The sequence below is a fragment of the Chelonia mydas genome, chromosome 25, assembly GCF_015237465.2.
Source record: "Chelonia mydas isolate rCheMyd1 chromosome 25, rCheMyd1.pri.v2, whole genome shotgun sequence".
NCBI lineage: Eukaryota > Metazoa > Chordata > Testudines > Cheloniidae > Chelonia > Chelonia mydas.
In genome coordinates this window covers 4,830,740-4,852,660 of record NC_057858.1, presented here as the reverse complement: position 1 = coordinate 4,852,660, position 21,921 = coordinate 4,830,740, and the positions used below count along the sequence as shown (strand labels likewise).

Below are 21,921 nucleotides of genomic sequence, written 5' to 3'. Positions count from 1 at the left end.
GGGTGGCCTTTGGTTGCAGGGGGGTGCCTGGCTGTGGGGCAGGTGCTGGGTGGTGGTGGTGCTCCAAAGGCGTGGCACTGAGCCACGGATCCCCTGTTACGCAGAGCATCCCGATGGGCCGGCAAGCTCATCGCCAGACCCCGTGGCTGCTGGCCTCAGGCAGCTGAACACAGCTGGGGAAAGTCTATTGTGTAAGAAAAATCAACACCCATGTCCCAGCGGACGTTGGCTAGGGAGGGCGGGGGGCGGTTCTTACTGTGTTTGTGGAGTGCCACCACAAACCCCCTGGCTCCCTCTGCTCTGGCAGGAGCTCCAGCCCTGGCCTGGAATGAAGGAGGTTTTGTTTGGGGGCAGGTGAGCCGTGCAGGTTCGACAGCTGCCTCTGCTTTTGTACAGATTCTGGGAGGAGCCCGACACGCCCCGCTCTCTGCCTCCCTCTGACTCACCGTTGCATTGAAAAGCTCTGGGTGCCAGCGGGTATCTTTTCAGTTCTCCTCTTCCACCCAGTAGCTTCAGGACACGGGAGGCAGAAGGGCTGCGACCCAGAACGGGACCCACAGAGACCCAGGAGCCGGTAAGAGCTGTGGGCCCGGTTGCTAGAGAGTCGTTCGTGGCTCTGTTGTGATTTGCGTGTCTAGTCGATGACATCCAGCAGCCGCCAAACAAGGCCTGTGGGGAATGGAGCGGGGAGGTAGGGGCTGGGCCACCTGCCTGGTTTTCTACTACTATAGCAATCGTCTCAATCGTGCTGGTAAGAGGGAGTGTTTGGGACCATCTCTGCAGGAGCCTGGGGGATGTCACTCAGGGCGGGACACGTGGAGTGAAATCAGAATTGCAGCTATGCCCGTGAGGCTGCAGGGGAAAGGGAAGGCAGCTACCGAAGAGCCAGAGACTGGCGTTCACCGGGTGGTCATGTCAGCTTAGCCGGGGAGAGGGCAGAGAAGTCAAGGAACTCTGGTAAAGGACAGCTGTGTGAGAGGGTCTCACCATCTAATCCAGTGAATGAAGAGGTAACCATGAGCTGTCTATCATCAGACACATCATCTATCTATCTATCTATCTATCTATCTATCTATCTATCTATCTATCTATCTATCTATCTATCTATCTATCTATCTATACTCCTTTCTGTCTGTCTGTCTATCTGTCTATCTAATCATCACCCACTCTCCTCTGACTGTACATTCGCCATTACACGTTCCTCTATATCTGTCTGTCCATCCATCTACACCATCCGCGATGAGGATCCTTGTGGTGGTATCAGAACACCTGAACTGATAAGTTTTCCTTCCAAATTTTCACTGACGGGTGGGGGGCTTTTAACAGCCACTGTCACCACCTGCCCCTGGCACAGGACAAATCGGGACGCGTGAGAGGGTAGAGGCTGGCTGAACGGTCTGACCATCAGCTGAGAACCGCCCGGACTCCCTGGCTACTACGGGATAAGATCGCTGTCGGGTTCGGTCGTCCTTTTATCCTCCCATGATGCTGCAGATCAGCCAAGTTCCGTGACTTTTGTCTTTTGGACAAGGCCATAAAAACCCAGGTGCTCTCTGTTCCTTGTGGGTGTTGGAGAGCCCCTGGCGCTTTTAATAAGAGCAGGTGTTTTGTCCTATTGCTTTGGCCTTCCCGCCTGCAGTGCGCCGCAGGCCGCTGTGCGCCGCTTGTCTGCCGAGCTTGTGTTCAGGGTGCTTTAAATCCTATAGCTGAGGTAGGAGTCACAGGGCATCTCTTCTGGAGCCGCAGTGCAGCTCACAGTAAAGGGTGAGCCATGTGGGGATAGCAGGGCTGGGTGAATGCCCTCCTCAGAGGTGTGGCTAGCGCAATACACTGGGACTCAGGAGAGCCGGCTTCTATTCCTAGCTCTGCGACTAGCCTGCCGGGTGACCTTGGGCAAGTCACTTTGTGCCTCAGTTCCCCCATCTGTAAGTTGGGGTGATGATACTGACGGCCTTTGTGAAGCCCTTTGAAGTCGACTGATGAGAAGCGCTAGATGAGAGCGACGTTTTATTCTTATTTGTATTTTCTGGTCCTGTTATTCTGATAATGTGCAGGAACTCTGGAAATAATGGGGCTGAATTGTAAGGGAAAGGGAGTTGGAGGGAAGTTGGGGGAGAACTGCAGCTCAGTGCGGGGCACTGTGATTGCATTCATTTATCCCGAGCAGGAGAATCCCAGGTGTCTCTCTGGTGCTCTGCGTCAGTCAAGCTAGCCGTAGCAGAGATCCTGCCTGCAGTCCACCAGGTACCTGCATCTGCAGTTCCTTCCTCACAGGAGGCCTTAGTCATGCGAGCAGGAGCAGTCACCCTGAAGTTAACATACCTCCTCCCCGGAGCACCAGATTGGACCCTAAGAGATCCCAGCTCTGATGCAGAGGGCTTGGCGGCTGCATGGGGACAGCCTGCTGCCCTGTGTCCCTGCCCTGGTGCTGCTGCCAGGATTACACTGGTTCCATCTGTTTTAAGAGCTAAGCCCAGATCTGTGTTGTTGATGCATCAGCATGTCAGTGTGACCGGTTTTCTCAGAAGCTTGGTCCCTAGGGCTGTGTTAACTCACCCACGCGGCACACAGGAAGGTTCTGCGGGCTCATTCAACGTTCCTCGCTAGACCACTAAGTGCCAGAGTGTGACCCCCATGCAGTGGGTTAAATGCCCCCTTACTGGGCTCCCTGGACCGCAGGCCATAGCATTTGATGGAGAGCGGCCCGGGACTCCCTCACCCCTTTTGCAGCTGGCTGGGGAGGGCCAGAGCATGGGTGGAGCTTTGGCTGCTGAGACAAGACCTAAGGGTAAAACGCAATCTGTCCCAGGTACCTCATTGTGCAAGGTTCAGAGATGACGCGTTCAATTGAAAGGTTCTGGTGACAGGCCGTGGGGTTCAGGGCAGGGCTTATAAACACCTGGTGTCGCCTCTGCCTAGGTTCACTAGGCTGCACCGTCCTTGCTCTGGTCCCGGCCTTTCACAGGGCAGGGGGCAAACCTAGCCCGAAATATGCGTGTCTGTGTTTGATACACTTGATAACACCAGAGGAGCTGTGCTATGCTTAGGCACCAGGGCCGTGTTCGCACCCACCATGAGCGGGCACAGCACCATTGAACGGAGTCCGATAAGAGACTGAAAAACTCACTGTCTTACTTCTGCCATGAGCAGGGAAGGGGTAGGACGGGACCAGGGTTACAGCAATGAAATCCCATGGTTGCACCAGGCATCTGTAAGGTTTGATTTAAAGTATATCAGTTTAAACTCCTTTGAGTCTACCTAGCCCTCATTACTGTAGTGCTGGCACATGTCACAGTCCCCACAACAATCCTGTGAGGCAGGGCAGCATTGCGCCCATTTTACAGATGGGAAACTGAGGCATACAGCTGGTGAAGTGACTTCCCCAAAGTCACAATGAAAGTCAACGGCTAAACCAGGAACTGAACCCGGCTTTCCTAAATTGCCAGCTTGTGTCCTAACTGCCAGGCCACCCCTCCTATCTTTGGGGCAGGCACCACCTTTGTGCTAGGCCCTGTACATATGTAGATCTTACTCAGGCCCTGACTGGAGTCTCTAGGCCCTGTTGCAGTCCAATAAACAATAGCAATGAGAATACAACCTGCTGTTATTACTGACTGGCTTTGCGTGGGCAGCACAGAAGAAGGAAGTGAGTTGTAAGGCTGGATCTGAATGCTGAAGTGTCTTGGCAGGTCTCAGCTGGCTGGGCACTTTGTGCAGAAGAGGGGGCTGGTAAAGGCAAGGGGAGGGTTGTGGGGACAGGGCACCGAGGCTGGCGTCGCTGGTGGAGCAGGACGTGCTGCAGTAGGAGACTAGGGATAAAATTTTTCAAAAGCACCCAAGTGACTTAGGAGCCTAAGTCCCAGAGTCACTTTTGCCATCAAAGGAAAGGGAGTGGGGTGTAGTGGGTAGAGAACTAGACTGGCATTCCAGAGACCTGGGTTTAATTTTGGCTCTGTCACTGGCCTGCTGAGTGACTTGGGCATGTCGCTTCATAGAATCATAGAATCATAGAATATCAGGGTTGGAAGGGACCCCAGAAGGTCATCTAGTCCAACCCCCTGCTCGAAGCAGGACCAATTCCCAGTTAAATCATCCCAGCCAGGGCTTTGTCAAGCCTGACCTTAAAAACCTCTAAGGAAGGAGATTCTACCACCTCCCTAGGTAACGCATTCCAGTGTTTCACCACCCTCCTAGTGAAAAAGTTTTTCCTAATATCCAATCTAAACCTCCCCCATTGCAACTTGAGACCATTACTCCTCGTTCTGTCATCTGCTACCATTGAGAACAGTCTAGAGCCATCCTCTTTGGAACCCCCTTTCAGGTAGTTGAAAGCAGCTATCAAATCCCCCCTCATTCTTCTCTTCTGCAGACTAAACAATCCCAGCTCCCTCAGCCTCTCCTCATAAGTCATGTGCTCTAGACCCCTAATCATTTTTGTTGCCCTTCGCTGGACTCTCTCCAATTTATCCACATCCTTCCTGTAGTGTGGGGCCCAAAACTGGACACAGTACTCCAGATGAGGCCTCACCAATGTCGAATAGAGGGGAACGATCACGTCCCTCGATCTGCTTTCTATGCCCCTACTTATACATCCCAAAATGCCACTGGCCTTCTTGGCAACAAGGGCACACTGCTGACTCATATCCAGCTTCTCGTCCACTGTCACCCCAAGGTCCTTTTCCGCAGAACTGCTGCCGAGCCATTCGGTCCCTAGTCTGTAGCGGTGCATTGGATTCTTCCATCCTAAGTGCAGGACCCTGCACTTATCCTTATTGAACCTCATCAGATTTCTTTTGGCCCAATCCTCCAATTTGTCTAGGTCCTTCTTCCCTCCCTCCCTTCCCTCAGTTTCCCCAGTTGTAGAATAGTGACAGTGATGCTTACCTCCTTTGTAAAGTATTTTGAGATCTACTGAGGAAAAGCTCCATATAAGAGCTAGTATTATTATAGTTCATTTAGATGCTTTGAAAATTTTACCGAGGTGGCTAATGCAGATAGTTGGGTCCCCTACCTATTCGTCATTGTCCTATGACTCCTTTGTGCCAGCTGGGATGATGCAAAGGGGCCACAGAGTAGGTGCAACCCCCTACTAAGGAACAGCCCCTGGCCACACCAGCCCTGGTAGCCTCTGAATAGTGGGGTTCCAGCTTCCTCCCCTCTGTCCCTGCGCTGGTGTGAAGTGAATTCCCTCTCCCATCCCCTTTGTGGAGGGATGTGATCTGGCTTGGTAGATGGGCCACTAGACGGGGTTCAGGAGATGTGGGTTCTCTGCCATTGACTTCCTGGGTGAGGTTGGGTAAGCCTGCATTTTTCCTCCTGACTTTGGCCTGTCATGTCTGTGTTGTTTGTAAACTCTTTGTATACGTACAGCGCCTAGCACAATGGGCCCTTGATCTTGGTTGGGGCCTCTGTGCACTGCTCTAAGGATAATGTTGGGTTCTCACACTTTCTACGACACTCCTGCAACAGGTGTTTGCCTGGTGAGATTTTCTTTCCTTCTGTTTATTTTTGACACATTCCTTTCTTCAAGTCTGCGGCATCTCTGTCCTCACTTTGTGAGCCGTTTGGATTTGCTGCTCATTGTTTGATTTTTCCGGCTGACAGGACTAGGCTAGAGTATGTTTGAAATGTTCTGCTTGGTGCGATGCCAGGCGGCGAGTGTTGGCCTGGGCCCGTCTATGTCGTCTGTTGCCTTACCTCTGGTTAGCAACGGGCTTCTTTGGAACTAGTGAGGTGGTATGTTAGCACACAGCTTCTCTGGTCAAGTGGGGGGATCCTAGATCCCAGCCATGTGCATTTGTGCAAACACCAACTCTCCCTCCACGGGGGACAGCCTGGAACAAGTACAAAGCTTAACAGGAGAAGGACGTTTGCGTCTAACCCAGCACTCGGTCTGCTGCCCTCCGTCTTGTGCAAAGGAACGTAACATGCTCAGATTGAGGGCAATCTACATGCGCTGGGTGTCAACAGCCCCCAGTGCAACGCGCCTCTCTCCAGTAAGAACATTCGTTAGGAATGAGCGGCTTTATATCTGGGAGAGTGCGCTGGAGCAGATCAGTGTTATTTATACATTAGATCAGCGGTTCTCAAATCGTTTTAATGGAGTCACCAGGGCTGGCATTAGACCTGCTGGGGCTTGGGGCTGAAGCCCAAGTCCCAGCCCCACCACCGGGGGCCGAAGCCAAAGCCCAAAGGCTTCAGCCCTGGGTGGTGAGGCTCAGGTGACAGGCCCCCCTTAGGCTTTGCCCCCCTGCCCGGGGTGGTGGGGCTCAGGCGTTGGCTTTACGCCATCCCGGGCAGGGGGCCTTGGCCAGGCTCAGGTTCGGTCCCCCTCCTGGGGTCATGTAGTAATTTTTGTTGTCAGAAGGGGGTCACCATCATTGGACCCTAGAGACTCCAGTCAGGTTTGCAGTCCCATTGTGCTAGACACTGTACAAACATGTCGAGACAGAGGGTCCCTGCTCCAGAGAGCTGCTGTCAAACAGACAAAAGTTGGGGGTGGGTGGGGAGAAAGTGACTTGCTCACAACCATTCAGCAGATCAGTGGCAGACCTGGGAACAGAACACAGCTCTCCTGGTTTGAAGTCACATGCCCTAACCACTGGGTGACACTGCCTACCCAGGTCAGACTGTGACAGATGGACCTTGTGCTGAAAATCCCCACACTTTCATCTTTTTTTTGGTCCCCTTCTCAACTGTCCTGAGAACATCCCCTCTAGATGTCGGACCAGGATTTTGGAACAGTCGAAGAAGAGATGGGCGCCCAGAGAATCCATCCCGGATGGATTTTACCGAGTCGGGACTTTGGCACTGAGACTATACAGTGAGACATTGTGGGGCAGTGGGTAGGGTACTGCCTCGGAGTCAGATGTCTGTTTCGATTGTAAGCTCTTTGGGGCAGGTTCTGTCTCTTACTGTGTATATACAGCACTTAGCACAGTGGGAAACCATCTCAGTTGGGGCCTCTAGGTGTTACTGTCATATAAGTAACGCAGTGCAGGTCTGAGTGACAAAGCTCAGAGTGATGGTGCCTCATTGCTGAGGCTCAGTGCCGTTGTTTCACACTTTTCCTCGCCTTTATTTCCTTCTTTCCCCGCATAGGTTCTGTTGTAACAAATCCATTAATTGCAGCCATTACGCTGTAGCTCACACCCATGCTCACTCTGTAGGGAGCCAAGGCTATCCGTCTAGACAAGGTATTTCATTGCTCTCCCTTCCTCCATTACCATAGGAGCTGAGCATGTCGTAATTTGTAATGTTTTATCCCCATTGTACAGATAGGGAACTGGGGTACAGAGAGCCAAAGGGGCTGGCTCCAGGTCGTGCAGGAAGTGTGTGGGAGAGCAGGGAACTGAACCTAGATGGGCACCTAATCATGGGCCATTCTTCCTTACACTGTCTCCAGATAGAAGTCCAGCTCAATGCTCTGTAGCAGCTTGTGGCAGCTGGTGGGTCTGGGGTTTTCAGTAGGGCTGTCGATTAATTGCAGTAAACTCACGCAATTAGCTCAAAAAATGAATCGCGATTAATTGCAGTTTTAATCGCACTGTTAAACAATAGAACCCCAATTGAAATGTATTAAATATTTTGGATGTTTTTCTATATTTTCATATACTTTGTATTCTGTGTTGTAATTGAAATCAAAGTGTATATTATTTTTGATTACAAATATTTGCACTGTAAAAATGATAAACAAAAGAAATAGTATTGTTCAATTCACCTCATACAAGTACTGAAGTGCAATCTCTTTATTCTGAAAGCACAACTTACAAATGTGGATTTTTTTGTTACATAATTGCATTCAAAAACAGAAAAATGTAAAACTTCAGAGCCTTCAAGTCCACTCAGTCCTACTTCTTCGTCAGCCAATCACTCAGACAAACAAGTTTTTTTACATTTACAGGAGATAATGCTGCCCTCTTCTTATTTACAATGTCACCAGAAAGTGAGAACAGGTATTTGCATGGCACTTTTGTAGCTCGCATTGCAAGATATTTATGTGCCAGATATGCTAAACATTCCTTTGCCCCTTCATGCTTTGGCCACCATTCCAGAGGACATGTTTCCATGCTGATGACGCTTGTTAAAAAAAGAACATATTAATTAAATTTGTGACTGAACTCCTTGGGGAGAATGGTATGTCCCCGCTCTGTTTTCCCCACATTCTGCAATATTCTACAGCAGTCTCGGATGATGACCCAGCACATGTTGTTCATTTTAAGAACACTTCCACAGCAGATTTGACAAAACGCAAAGAAGGTACCAATGTGAGATTTCTAAAGATAGCTACAGCATGCAACCCAAGGTTTAAGAATCTGAAATGCAGTCCAAAATCTGAGAGGGACGAGGTGTGGAGCATGCTTTCAAAAGACTTAACAGAGCACCACTCCAATGCGGAAACTACAGGACCCGAATCACCAAAAAAGAAAAATGACTCAGATAATGCAAATGAACGTGTCGGTCCGCACTGCTTTGGATTGTTATTGAGCAGAACCTGTCATCAGCATGGACGCATGTCCCCTGGAATGGTGGTTGAAGCATGAAGGGACATATGAATCTTTAGCACATCTGGCACATAAATATCTTGCAACACCGGCTAAAATAGTGCCATGAGAATGCCTGTTCTCAGTTTCAGGTAACATTGTAAACAAGAAGCAGGCAGCATTATCTCCTGCAAATGTAAACAAACTTTTTTGTCTGAGCGATTGGCTGAACAAGAAGTAGGACTGAGTGGACTTGCAGGCTCTAAACTTTTACATTGTTTTATTTTTGAATGCAGTTATTTTTTTGTACATAATTCTACATTTGTAAGTTCAGCTTTCATGATAAAGAGACTGCACTACAGTATTCGTATTAGCTGAACTGAAAAATACTATTTCTTTTGTTTTTTTACAGTGTAAATAATTGTAATAAAAATAAATATAAAGTGAGCACTGTACACTTTGTATTCTATGTTGTAACTGAAATCAATACATTTGAAAATGTAGAAAACATCCAAAAATATTTAAATAAATGGTATTCTATTATTGTTTAACAGTGCGATTAATCACGCGATTAATTGCAATTAATTTTTTTAATCACTTGACAGCCCTAGTTTTCAGGTTACACTTGGATAGAAGCCATGAAGGGACAGATCATTACACATGCAATTGGGCTAGTATAGGCCAGTGACCTGTCTGGCCAGTGGTCAGAACCCGATGTTATGAGAGAAGGAAAAACATCTGGCTCTCATCATGACCGACATCTAGGTGAACGCCTGGTATTTATTTCAAATACAACTCAAATTGCACATAAGATTTGTCTGCAGATTGATTTTATGGCATAGGTATCGCACCCCAGAGTGGTTTTTTGATAACAGAGGGGAAACCCTTTGAATGCAGATCTCCTGTGACCCACAGCAGCTGTCTGTGTCCACCAGCCTCAACACAGAATCCACTTTAGGTTCATTCCAACCTAGGTCAGCCCTGTGGGTCCTTCACCGTGAGCAATGTTACAGATGGCACCTCACGGGGCTTTTTCAGCTCTAGCCTCTGTGCTTCAGTGTCAGGTTCACATTACATCATGGGGACAAATTCAGAGTTGATTCTGTGGATTTTAAACAAAAATGACAAAGGGGGCCGGCCATGCTCAGAGTGCTCAGCCCCATCCAAAGGCTAGAGAAATGGACATTGTCCAGCTCTCTGCTTCTTCCCACTCCGGCAAGAAGAGGATGATGGGCCTTTCAGTTAAAACTGATGCAGGAGGGCAAGCGAGCCGTAAGTGGAACAGCTAGAAGACGCTCTGCGGATTTGAAAGGCAGCTGCTGTTTCTTCGCATAGCCCCGGTGTTGGTGTGGTTTCCTTACTCTGTTATAAATCAAAACTTGACACACAGAAGTACTTTTTGAAGCTCTGCTGTTAGTCGAAGGGTAGGAGGCAAGTCCCCGCTAGAATCCTCAGTTACAAGCAACGGGCATCAGTGTGGAGAAAAGGTCGAAAAATCTCCCAACTGTTATTAGTGGGACAGCACCTGCTAGAGACCCCAAGGCACTGTAAATTGTAAGGGTCAGTCCCTGTCCTGAAGAATGTACAATCTAAGTAGCCAAGACAGAAGAGGATTACTATCCACACTTTGCAGACACAATAAGGCAAAATGATTTAGGGGCAGTGCTAGGAATTGAACCTATCTCTCCAGAGTCCCACCCAGCGCCTTAACCCCAGGATCAGCCTCCATTTTGGCCTGCAGTACTGACACATGGGTGACGAGGCTTGAGAAATGTGAGCTGTTGATGAGAAATAATGACTAATCCGTGATGTTTTCTGCAGAAAGATTCCCCTCCTGCAGACACCCAGAGGTTAACGCAGATCGAACCAGGAAGCTCTCTGCACCAGGAAGCAGCGGTTCCTCCCCTAGTCTGGGGGAGGGTTGTGTAACTGATCCCCCTGGGAGTGCTGGGGCTCACCTGTCCCTCTTGGTGTCTGGCCGCAGGCTAGGTATGCCATGCACGCTGAGAGTTCCCACAAAACGCTCTGGCTTCCTTTGCTAGGGCGGCTTGAAAATCAAAGGTGCATCTACCCTGGACACGGTTTCAGCAACGATCCACCCAACAGCTCCTAATCCGGCCCCTTAGGGGCAGCCCAGTACAGGGGTATAAGGGTGACAGCACCCTGTGGGTCTCTTTAGGCCTAATGCCAGGGGTACCCCCTGCAATCCACCCCTCTCCCAGAGGCAATACAAGTGTAGCTTGCAGATCCACTGGCCAGAGCTCAGGTCCTTTGTTCATAGTCTTGTCGTGGCATCCTCCTCCTGGTGTCCATGTAACCCCCCCCACCCCCGACCCATAGCTACTGCTGCCTCCCGGCTTCCCAAAGGCTGCTGCCCAGCCTGGCTTTTGGCTTTCTGGGCCCAGCACCGAGGCTGCCCGCTACCCGGCCTTGCCCCCGCAACCGGCTCCCACCTGGCTGGTCCCAGCCTGGCTCTCTCCCTGGCCTGCCCCCCCTTCCCTTTCCTGGGGATTGTGGGATCCTGGTTCCTTTCCCTCCAGCTCCTTTGGGCAGGGGGCAGGTACCCAGCAATGAGCCAGCAGGTGCATGCCATGCGGGGAAACCGTGGGGACTTGCCACATGAGTTTTTGCCCTTACTAAAAATGGCTGCAGGCCTCCCCATTGTTCTCAATGGATGGTGAAGCTCACAGGCTGCCCACCATCAAGATGGCCACCATCAGCCCCCCCTCCCCGGCAGGTGGCAGAGAGGCTGCCCTGACTGAAGATGGCTGCCATTGCCTGCTGTTTGAAGCCAGGCTGCCCTCAACGAAGATGGCTGCTCCCCCTTCACCATGTGTGTCCCATGCAGGAGACAGGGTGGGGTCCGGCGAGCATGGAAAGGGGGATGTGTGTCTGTGGGGGGAAGTGGGGTGCAGGGGAAGCTGTCGGGGCAGAGCTGTGTCGGGAAGTGGGGGCGGTGGGATATGGGGGCAGGGAGGGAGATTGGGGCAGTGGAATGGTGGGGTGTGCAGGGCAGGAGACGGGGGGCAAATGAATACAGGGAGGCCCATCCAGGATCTGGGGAAGGGGGAGGCTGCAGAGGGAGGGGAATGTAGGGGAAAGGGAAGGAGACAGAAGGCTGAGAAATGTGGGGGAGAGAGAGGTGGGGTGGAGGAGGGGAGACTTGGAGATTACGGGGGGCAGGAAGCGAGGTGATGGGGCCAAAGGCATTGAGGAAGAAATCGAAGGATGAGAGAAGGAGGGGACAGGGAGGGAGGATGTTGGAGACAGGAGCATGCTGGGGGCAGAGACTGCAGGAGATCTGGGGAGGGGGTCCGGAGACTGAGGGAAATGGAAATGTGGACAGAATTTGAAGGGTGGGGTGGGGAGGTTGGGGAGGAAGGAGGTTGATAGGGGAGGGCAATGGGCTGGGTAGGGGAGGGATCCAGAGGAGAGGCCTGATTTTTTGTGGGTTCCTTTAAGCCTGGATTTTCACCCTGAAATAGTCACATGCAGATTGTGGGTGGGCAGCTTCTCTCTACGGCGGGTTGCTCTCACCGCAATGTCTCACTGTTGCAGGAGCGGGGGCTTCCTGTGTGCCCCGTTCTGTTCAGTGTTGTTTTATCTTGTGTTCCTGCCTGTGTCCTACGCAGTTTCCACTCTGCGACACCGGCGTGTGGGGTTCTGTGTTTATCCATAGCAAAAATGATCCGTTTAGCAGCCGGCCCTGCAAGCCCTGGACTCTGAGGTCTTGTCTGCCCTAGAAAAATTAGTGGATGAATCACGCTCCCCCTGCCACCACTGGGGTTAGTTTTAGGGGGTAGAAATGGGATAAGAACTCAGACGTTTTTGCTGCTGTTCTGAATGGGTTTCCTGAGGCGGTGGTAAAGATGTTTGAGCCCTGTCTACATTAATAGCTAAGTACGTGGGCCTCTGCACCACACCCCTTGCTGCTGTAATATGGGTACTAATTTTTGTAATGTAATCTATCATCATCAGGAGTAAAGACTTTGCTGGCCAAATTCTATTCTCAGTGACCCCTGTACAGCCTCATTGTGGTGTTGCTGACTCTTGTGAGTTTATTGAGAGTCTTGTAATTTTCTGAAAGCTCTGGCTCCTGGAGTCCTGGGAATAAATGAGAATCTTGGTTTTCCTTAAAAAAGAGAATGGTTTCTACAGAGAAAAACTTGGAAATGTGACCCAAGGGTAACCTAAAGCTAAGAAACCAAAATCTCACCATTTTTTAATGATAATCTCCTGATTTGGAGTGGGTGATACTGCCATTGCTGTCAATGGGTTTGCACAGGTGTAGCTGGTCAGAACTTTCAAAACAATCCTGTTAATGCCGCGTAAGTTGGCACCATTGTTTGCCTGGATGGCATTGACAGATGGTGGCTCTGCTGATGACAGCTGCAGGGTCAACTGCGAATGAGCAGGCATTCATAAGCAGTCTGCTGCACAAAAGCTGGACCTGAGGAATCAGTGGGATGGGAAGTCTCCTTTCTGGAACCGTGCTTAGCAATAAGACCTGCCAGTATAGCCCCGCCAGTTCACACCAGCCTTACACTCCTAGAGAAAGGAGCTTCGTCTGTCCCAAAGAGCTGTGCCAGGCAGAGGGGGCAGCACGACAAGAAGCAGAAATGGGAAAAGAAGTGGAAGCAGGAAGGCAAGAGGATTGGGAAGAGCATAGAGGGGAGATGGAGGAAGTTCACAGATTACAAGGCCAGAAGGGACCATTGAGATGATTTAGTCTGACCTCCTGTGTAACATGGACCGGGGAACTTCCCAAAATAATCCCTAGAGCAGATCTTTTAGAAAAACATCCAGTCTTGATTTCAGAATTGTCAGTGATGGAGAATCCTCCACGACCCTTGGTGAATTGTTCCAGTGGTTAATTACTCTCCCTGTTAAAAATCTATGCCTTATTTCTGGTCTGATTTGTCAAGCTTCAACTTCCAGCTATTGGATTTCTGCTAGATTGAAGAGCCCATTATTTAATATTTGTTCCCCATGTAGGTACTTATAGACTGTGATCAAGTCCTCCATTAACCTTCTCTTTGTTAAACTAAATAGATTGAGCTCTTTGAGTCTGTCACTATAAGGCAGGTTTTCTATTCCTTTAATCATTCTTGTGGCTCTTCTCTGAACCCTCTCCAACATCCTTCTTGAATTGTGGGCATAAGAACTGGACACAGGATTCCAGCAGCGGTCGCACCAGTGCCAGATACAGCGGTAAAATCACCTCTTTGCTCCTATTTGAAGTTCCCTGATTATACATCCAAGAATTACATTAGCCCTTTTGGCCACAGTGTTGCACTGCGAGTTCATATTCAACTGATTATCTACCACGACCCCCAAATCTTTTTCAAAGTCTGTGTTTCCCAGGATAGAGTCCCCCTGTCAGTATGCCTTGCATTCTTTGTTCCTAGATATACCCATTACACTTAGTCGTATTAAAATACATATTGTTGGCTTGTGCCCCGTTTACCAAGCAATCCAGATCACTCTGCATTGTGACCTGTCCTCTTCATTATTTACCACTTCCCCAATTTTTGTGTCATCTGCAAACTTTGTCAGTGAGGATTTTATGTTTTCTTCCAGGTCTTTAATAAAAATGTTAAGTAGTATAGGGTCAGAACCAATCCCTGCGGGACCCCACTGGAAACACACCTGTTCAATTATGATTCCCTGTTTACAGTTACATTTTGAGACCTATCAGTAAGACAGATTTTAGTCCATTTAATGTGTGCCATGTTAATTTTATATCTTTCTAATTTTTTAATCAAAGGACCATGAGATACTGGGTCAATTGCTTTACAGAAGTCTAAGTCAACACTATTACCTTTATCATCCAAATTTGTAATTCCATTCAAAATATCAATTTAATTTGACATGCTTTATTTTCCATAAACCCATGTTGACTGGCATTAATCATAGTACCCTCTTTTTATCCGTTATTAATCAAGGCCCATATTAGCCTCTCCATTATCTGGCCCAGGATCAATGTCAGAGTGACAGGCCAAAAATTACCTGGGACATCCCTTTTACCCTTTGTAAATATTGACACAACATTAGCTTTCGTTCAGTCATGTGGAACTTCTTTGGTGTTCTAAGACTTATTGAAAATCAACGTTAATGGTCCAGCAAGCTCCTCAGTCAGCTGTTTTAAAAACTGTTGGATGCAACTTATCCAGACCTGCTGATTTAAAAATGTCTGACTTTAATAGCTGCTGCTTAACATCCTCTGGAGTTACTAGTGAAATGGAAAGAGTTTTATCATGTAATATATTTCCCATATTCATTGAACACATCTGCTTTTTCTGCATTTTTTTTGATAATTCTACCATTTCCATCTAATAATGGACCAATACCATTGTTAGGATTCTTTCTGTTCCGAATATACTTAAAAAGATCCTCCTTGTTGTCCTTAACTCACTGGCCATAGACGTTTCCTTGTGTCCCTTTGCTTCTGTTTATCAGTTTTCTATAATTCCTAGCTTCTGTTTTATATTCATTATTATCTGCTTCCTATTTTTTCTACTTTTTTTTTATATATTTTTTGTTCTTTATAGTGGCCTTCTCCTTCCCTCTAAATCAGGTTGTTTTTTTAACCAATAAAGCCTTCTTCCTCAATTGTGAGAAGTGAGAGCTGAGTCTTGAGAGGAGCTGGATTATGCAAGTGGTGGCTGGGTTGTAATTTTTATTTGTAATTACGTGGGTGCTGAATGATATTTATGGCAGGCTGAGAGTTTTCTTGAAACCAAACTTGCTGTGTATTTTTTTCTGTGGAAATATTTCATGGATCATTTAAACTTTGTTCTTTCTCCCCTGCCCCCACTTTTTTTTGGTTTTCGACTCCGGTTTCTTTCCCCCAGCAGCAAGATTTGTGTTGCGCCCGTTCTGGGGGCCGGTAATCCCGATGCATGTACACGTGCAGACACCCAGCTTCCATTTCAATGATGTGCCTCAAATCCTGCCAGCTGCAGGTGCTTAATTAGCTGTGCTGTTTGTTTGGGGGTTTTTGGCAGCAGCTGGGAACATTGGTATTTCTGAGCTGCTGAGCAATCCAAGCAGAAAATAATAACACAAAAATTATTCATGGTACAATGGGGCTCAGAAATGCCAAGTGCATCAGGGAGATGCTATATATTAGAACTTTCTCTGAGCACAAGAGGCCCCTTCTGAAGGGGCCAGTCATGCCCAAAGCAGGAACCACATGGCCCTCCTTATGCATTCCAGCTTGAGTCAGTGAGATGTACGATCAGATCCTCTCTAGGGTTAGTTTATTTCTGGAGAAACCCATTTTTTAAAAAAAAAGAAGTGCTGTCTTTGCCGGTGAGATTTTTGCCATAGCCAGTGTCAGGAGTGGGAGGGGCAGGAGCAATTCTCCCCCTCCTCAGGGGCTCCCAACTGGGGAACATGGGCATTGCCGCTGCACCAGCCTTAGCAGGGCAACATGCCTCCTGCCGTACCCTCAGCTGACGCTGGGCCACTAGGAGGACCACTGGGACTCGGGTGCAGAAGCTGAGATCTGACAGCTGTAGGGATGAGGCAGGGCTGTATTGTATTCAAAGGGAATTCTTTATTGAGGCTGCTGGACACAGACAAGCCTTGTGGTTCTCTCTGGCTTCGAAGCGCCTAGCCAGTGCTGTCCAGTGTCACTGCACAGCGATCCCCTACACTGGGGTGTTAATTCACACCTTTGGGATTTTGGGGAATGCTTATTTTGGAGTAAAAGTGTCCTATTTTGGTAACAAAAGATATGACCTAAAACAGATTCACTTATTTGGTGCAAGTTTGTATGTACACCAGCCCTTGATCTGGACTCAGCAGCCATGCCCGAATTGGAGCTGCACTACAGAGAACTGATGTCCCCAAAGTTTAGGCGAGTTTGGATCTGGGGTTGTCAGATGTCGCTTTGCCTCAGGGGTGTTGTGAGTGTCTCCCTAAAGTGTTTGGTGCTCATGTGTGTCGGGGCAAACAGCATCCAACTAAATTGCACTGTGTTGTAATCAGAGTGATGGGAAGAGGAAAAAAGGGAAAGAGAGAGAAAGAGACACGGCAGGGAAAGAAGAGAGAAAAATAGGGAAAAAAGGGAGGTGATCAAAGGGAAGGCATAAAAAATAATGACAGGGAAGACTTCTGTGTGGGATTATTACCTAATGAGGTAATTAACGCTTCACGCCTCCCTAGTTCCTTTCATCTAAAGATCACAAAGCATTTCACAAACAGTAATTAAACTCCACAACATAACTGTGCAGAAGGTCTTTGGATTACTGGGCATAAAGCCAATCTTGAAATTGACCGAGGCATTTGCTCTCTGGGCATGACAGACACTTGGTTGGGATTGCAGGAGGGGACAGAGTTTCTCCTACATGATGATGGTCCCGAACAATTTCTTGTAACCTCTTGAGGGGGGAAATATCGAGGAGTTGTTCTGAGCATCTGGGGCTGGACTAAGGTGGGGCTAGAAGATAATCCATGCTGCTGCTGCTGTGTCAACTGTTAGTGCTGGCTTCATTTTAAATACAGGTTTGGTCACCTCATCCCAGAGAAAACCACATCAATGTTGGGCCAGATCCCGGAGCCCTTCTTTTGGCCTTGGACACTCTGATTTGAGTGGGAGTCCTGTCCCTGCAAAGTCTGAATAGCTGTAATGAATTTATGAGCTGCAAAGCTATGATTAACCACTGGAACGAACTCCCAAGGGCAGTGATGAACTCTGCATCTCTCAATGCCTTCAGATCCAGACTGGCTGCCTTTCTGGAAGAGATGTTTGCTCAGATCTAAATTATTGGGCTCAATGCAGGGGTAACTGGGTAGAATTTTAGGGTATCCCAAGGATGCGACTTGAAGCACTGAAAGTCAACTTCTTCCAGAATAATCTGCTCATGCACTTGGGGAATCATTGCTAGATTTTGCTCTAAACATACAGGCCTTTACTACTTAGGCCAAACTAGACTTCCTGTAATTGATGCTACTAGCAGGACCTGCGCTGCATCCGAGAGCGCTAAAGGAGTTGGTGGATGTGATTGCAGAGCCTTTGGCCATTATCTTTGAAAACTCATGGCGATTGGGGGAGGTCCCGGACGACTGGAAAAAGGCTAATGTAGTGCCCATCTTTAAAAAAGGGAAGAAGGAGGATCCTGGGAACTACAGGCCAGCCAGCCCCACCTCAGTCCCTGGAAAAATCATGGAGCAGGTCCTCAAGGAATCAATTCTGAAGCACTTAGAGAAGAGGAAAGTGATCAGGAACAGTCAGCATGGATTCACCAAGGGCAAGTCATGCCTGACTAATCTAATTGCCTTCTATGATGAGATAACTGGCTCTGTGGATGAGGGGAAAGCAGTGGATGTGTTATTCCTTGACTTTAGCAAAGCTTTTGACACGGTCTCCCACAGTATTCTTGCCAGTAAGTTAAAGAAGTATGGGCTGGATGAATGGACGATAAGGTGGATAGAAAGCTGGCTAGATTGTCGGGCTCAGCGGGTAGTGATCAATGGCTCCATGTCTCGTTGGCAGCCGGTATCAAGTGGAGTGCCCCCAGGGTCGCTCCTCGGGCCAGTTTTGTTTTTTGTGGATTGCACCCTCAGCAAGTTTGCAGATGACACTAAACTGGGAGGAGAGGTAGATACACTGGAGGGTAGGGATAGGATACAGAGGGCCCTAGACAAATGAGAGGATTGGGCCAAAAGTAATCTGATGAGGTTCAACAAGGACAAATGCAGAGTCCTGCACTTAGGACGGAAGAATCCCATGCACCGCTACAGACTAGGGACCGAATGGCTAGGCAGCAGTTCTGCAGAAAAGGACCTAGGGGTTACAGTGGACGAGAAGCTGGATATGAGTCAACAGTGTGGCCTTGTTGCCAAGAAGGCCAATGGCATTTTGGGCTGTATAAGTAGGGGCATTGCCAGCAGATCGAGGGACGTGATCGTTCTCCTCTATTCGACATTGGTGAGGCGTCATCTGGAGTACTGTGTCCAGTTTTGGGCCCCACACTACAAGAAGGTTGTGGAAAAACTGGAAAACGTCCAGCGGAGGGCAACAAAAATGATTAGGGGGCTGGAGCACATGACTTATGAGGAGAGGCTGAGGGAACTGGGATTGTTTAGTCTGTGGAAGAGAAGAATGAGGGGGGATTTGATAGCTGCTTTCAACTATCTGAAAGGGGGTTCCAAAGAGGATGGATCTAGACTGTTCTCAGTGGTAGCAGATGACAGAATGAGGAGTAATGGTCTCAAGTTGCAGTGGGGTAGGTTTAGGTTGGATATTAGGAAAAACTTTTTCTCTAGGAGGGTGGTGAAACACTGGAATGCGTTACCTAGGGAGGTGGTGGAATCTCCATCCATAGAGGTTTTTAAGGTCCGGCTTGACAAAGCCTTGGCTGGGATGATTTAGTTGTGGTTGGTCCTGCTTTGAGCATGGGATTGGACTAGATGACCTCGTGAGGTGCCTTCCAATCCTGATATTCTATGATGACCCATTTGATTTCTGCAGGCCAGCTAGGTCACTCATTTACTCCTGCACAAGGCCAGTACATTGCTTCAGGACCTAAAGAGATATGCAGATATTTGATCCAGAGAAGAGATCAGGAACTCTGGAGAAGGTGGGAAGTAGGTTTCGAGTCAGTTCGGAATGCTGCATCTAGGTGGCAAGGCTGTGAAAATGACTCGAGGCCTGAGTGAGAGAAATTAAAGCTGAGGAACTAGATTTAGTCCTGCCACAAGTGGTTTCAACCCAGCTGGACTGACATCAACTTAAGCCAGCAGAGAGTCTGGCACTGTGACTGTTTTGTGCAGAAAGGAGATTAATAGGAAATGTGATGGAAGAATGTAGCGTAACAAATGGGATTGCTGGCCCTCATTGCAATGAAAAGATACCGCCTTTAAAACAGATGGAAAGAAAATACTTTTTTATACAACGCATAATCAACCTGCTGTGGAATAAAAACTGAGACAAGGAGTTAATTAAGGAGAATTGGACGTCAGTGTGAATAACGTGTATTTACACATGCTGGGGTAATAAAATCTAGCCAATATGAGGCTTCAGGGCAGAAGCTCGTCACTGTCTGAGGTCAGGAGGAAATTACTCCACTGTGGAATCATAGAATCATAGAATATCAGGGTTGGAAGGGACCTCACAAGGTCATCTAGTCCAACCCCCTGCTCAAAGCAGGACCAATCCCCAACTAAATCACCCCAGCCAGGGCTTTGTCAAGCCTGACCTTAAAAACCTCTAAGGAAGGAGATTCTACCACCTCCCTAGGTAACGCATTCCAGTGTTTCACCACCCTCTTAGTGAAAAAGTTTTTCCTAATATCCAACCTAACCCTCCCCCACTGCAACTTGAGACCATTGCTCCTTGTTCTGTCATCTGCTACCACTGAGAACAGTCTAGATCCATCCTCTTTGGAACCCCCTTTCAGGTAGTTGAAAGCAGCTATCAAATCCCCCCTCATTCTTCTCTTCCGCAGACTAAACAATCCCAGTTCCCTCAGCCTCTCCTCATAAGTCATGTGTTCCAGACCCCTAATCATTTTTGTTGCCCTCCGCTGGACTCTTTCCAATTTTTCCACATCCTTCCACATGGCATTGCATTCTGGGGTATCAGCCCCAGAGAGCTTAAAGGACCAGGGCAGCACAGTTAAAGTGAAGGAGTACTTGTGGCACCTTAGAGACTAGCAAATTTATTTGAGCATAAGCTTTCGTTAGTCTCTAAGGTGCCACAAGTCCTCCTTTTCTTTTGGCCAATACAGACTAACACGGCTGCTCCTCTGAAACAGTTAAAGTGAGTTGCCATCCCACGAAAGGAAAAGAGCTGTAGAACGATAAAACCTTGCTATGCTTATTGTTCATTATTGTAAAGATGTTTGATTCCTTTGCTTTCTAGATTCCGGCAGCATGACCAACCAGGAGTCACTCGAGAGCTACCTGAATGGAAGTAAGAAGCAGTTAGGTCAGTGCAAGATGGCATGGCTGGGTTGTTTGGCATCGGGAGAGCATGGATTGGGACAGGAGATGGGGCAGGCGAGTATGATGTGTAGGGATCCATAGAAAGTGGGAGAGTTAGGAACCTTGGCTAAGAATGTCCCAGCTCAGCTCTAGCTATACCCTGCTACTAAAAAAGGTATTGTAGGATCTATTTAAATAATTTTGGCTGGGGGACTATTCATTCACCAAGGTTTCGGTTGTGCCATTAAATCACCACCTCTGCCCCAGGATTGTTCCTGTGGGTAAAGGACTGAGACAGACCCCTCCTGCCCCCTTGGAAAGGCTGGACTGCCCATCCCATGCCAGCTCTGCTCGGCTTGATTTTCCCCAGTGGACTCCAGCCCCAATGTAAGTGCTGGTTTCCCTCAGTCCTCAGGCACCAGAAATCCAAGAGCCGAGCTTGCAACAGGCTCCGGAGCAGGAGTGAGTGGCAAGAGAAGGCTTCCGGTGTTCTCTGTAGCCCACAAAAGCTTATGCTCAAATAAATTTGTTAGTCTCTAAGGTGCCACAAGTTCTCCTGTTCTTTCTGTCCCCTTGCAGTCTCTACACCGGGCTGGGCACAATGTAGTGCTTAGTGAGGAGCAAAGAGAAAACCGGGGCTGGAGCTGTGTCTGGCTGAAATGGACTCTTGCTCTGCTCCAGTTGCCCCAAAGGCCACCTCTAATCAGGCCTGTGGGATCCCAATCCCAATGGGTCCCAAGGTCCTGCCTCCTCGGGGAAAGCCATTCATGCCAGCAGCAAGCAGTACCCGAAGCTCCTTGTGGGTCTTATGGTGCTGTCATCTGTCCTGGTTCTGCCTCGTTTCCCCACGGGCCAGAGACAGTTGCCCAGAGATTGGCTAATGGCTCAGCGTTTGGCTGCTTTTCCAGATTTCACCTGGGAGGTGAAGGCCAACGACCGAGCCTATCACAAACAGTTCAAGAAGAGAGTCGCCTTCTGCCTGACAAGGAAGAAATATGAGGTGAGTCACCTTGCTTCAAGCCTGTGCTTATTTTTGGCCACTAGCGTCTCCGCTGATTTCCCAGCTGGCCGTGCAAACCCCTTGGCCGTGGACGGGGCTTGAGCAGACAGGTCTCCAGAGCAGCTGACTGGAAGCGCTGCTTTCCCGAGTGTCTCATTCAACATGAGGAGGGGGGGACTGGCCTGGCGTACGATTGCTGCAGTGTTTGCCAGTCACGGTCCGGAGCAGTGTGTTGGGCCATTGAGATTTCTCCGAGAAGGGAGTTGTGGCTTTGTGTGCTTGAGGGAGCCACGTGACCTGTAGTGGCTGGTCCGTAGAGAGCATAAGGGACCGGATAATGCTCCCTGCTAATGGAAGGCTCCTTTAGCTTGAGTGGTAGAAGCCGCTGGCGGGTTTTTTTGGAGCAAGGTTCTTGTCCTGCTTCTTCAGAGGTGTGTGAGTTTTGTGCGGTGCCTGGGTAGAATCTGTTACCGTGGGACCAGGCAGCAGGTAAAACCAAAAAGC

At 48.7% G+C, this 21,921-nt stretch overlaps 1 protein-coding gene across 3 annotated transcripts in view; it reads left to right on the top strand.

Moving 5' to 3' along the window:
* The first annotated feature begins 313 nt into the window (after positions 1-313).
* ATP8B3 (ATPase phospholipid transporting 8B3) overlaps positions 314-21,921 on the top strand; it is a 62,694-nt gene continuing 41,086 nt past the window's right edge. For 2 of the 3 annotated variants that reach the window (XM_043536146.1, XM_043536145.1), the window contains exons 1-3: positions 11,200-11,316; positions 20,356-20,421; positions 21,326-21,417. In XM_043536146.1, coding sequence (XP_043392081.1) covers positions 11,295-11,316; positions 20,356-20,421; positions 21,326-21,417 — 180 coding nt within the window. In that variant the 5' untranslated portion in view covers positions 11,200-11,294. Of the gene's footprint in view, positions 575-11,199; positions 11,317-20,355; positions 20,422-21,325; positions 21,418-21,921 lie in introns of those variants that run through there. The other variant, XM_037885857.2, reaches the window with a different exon arrangement.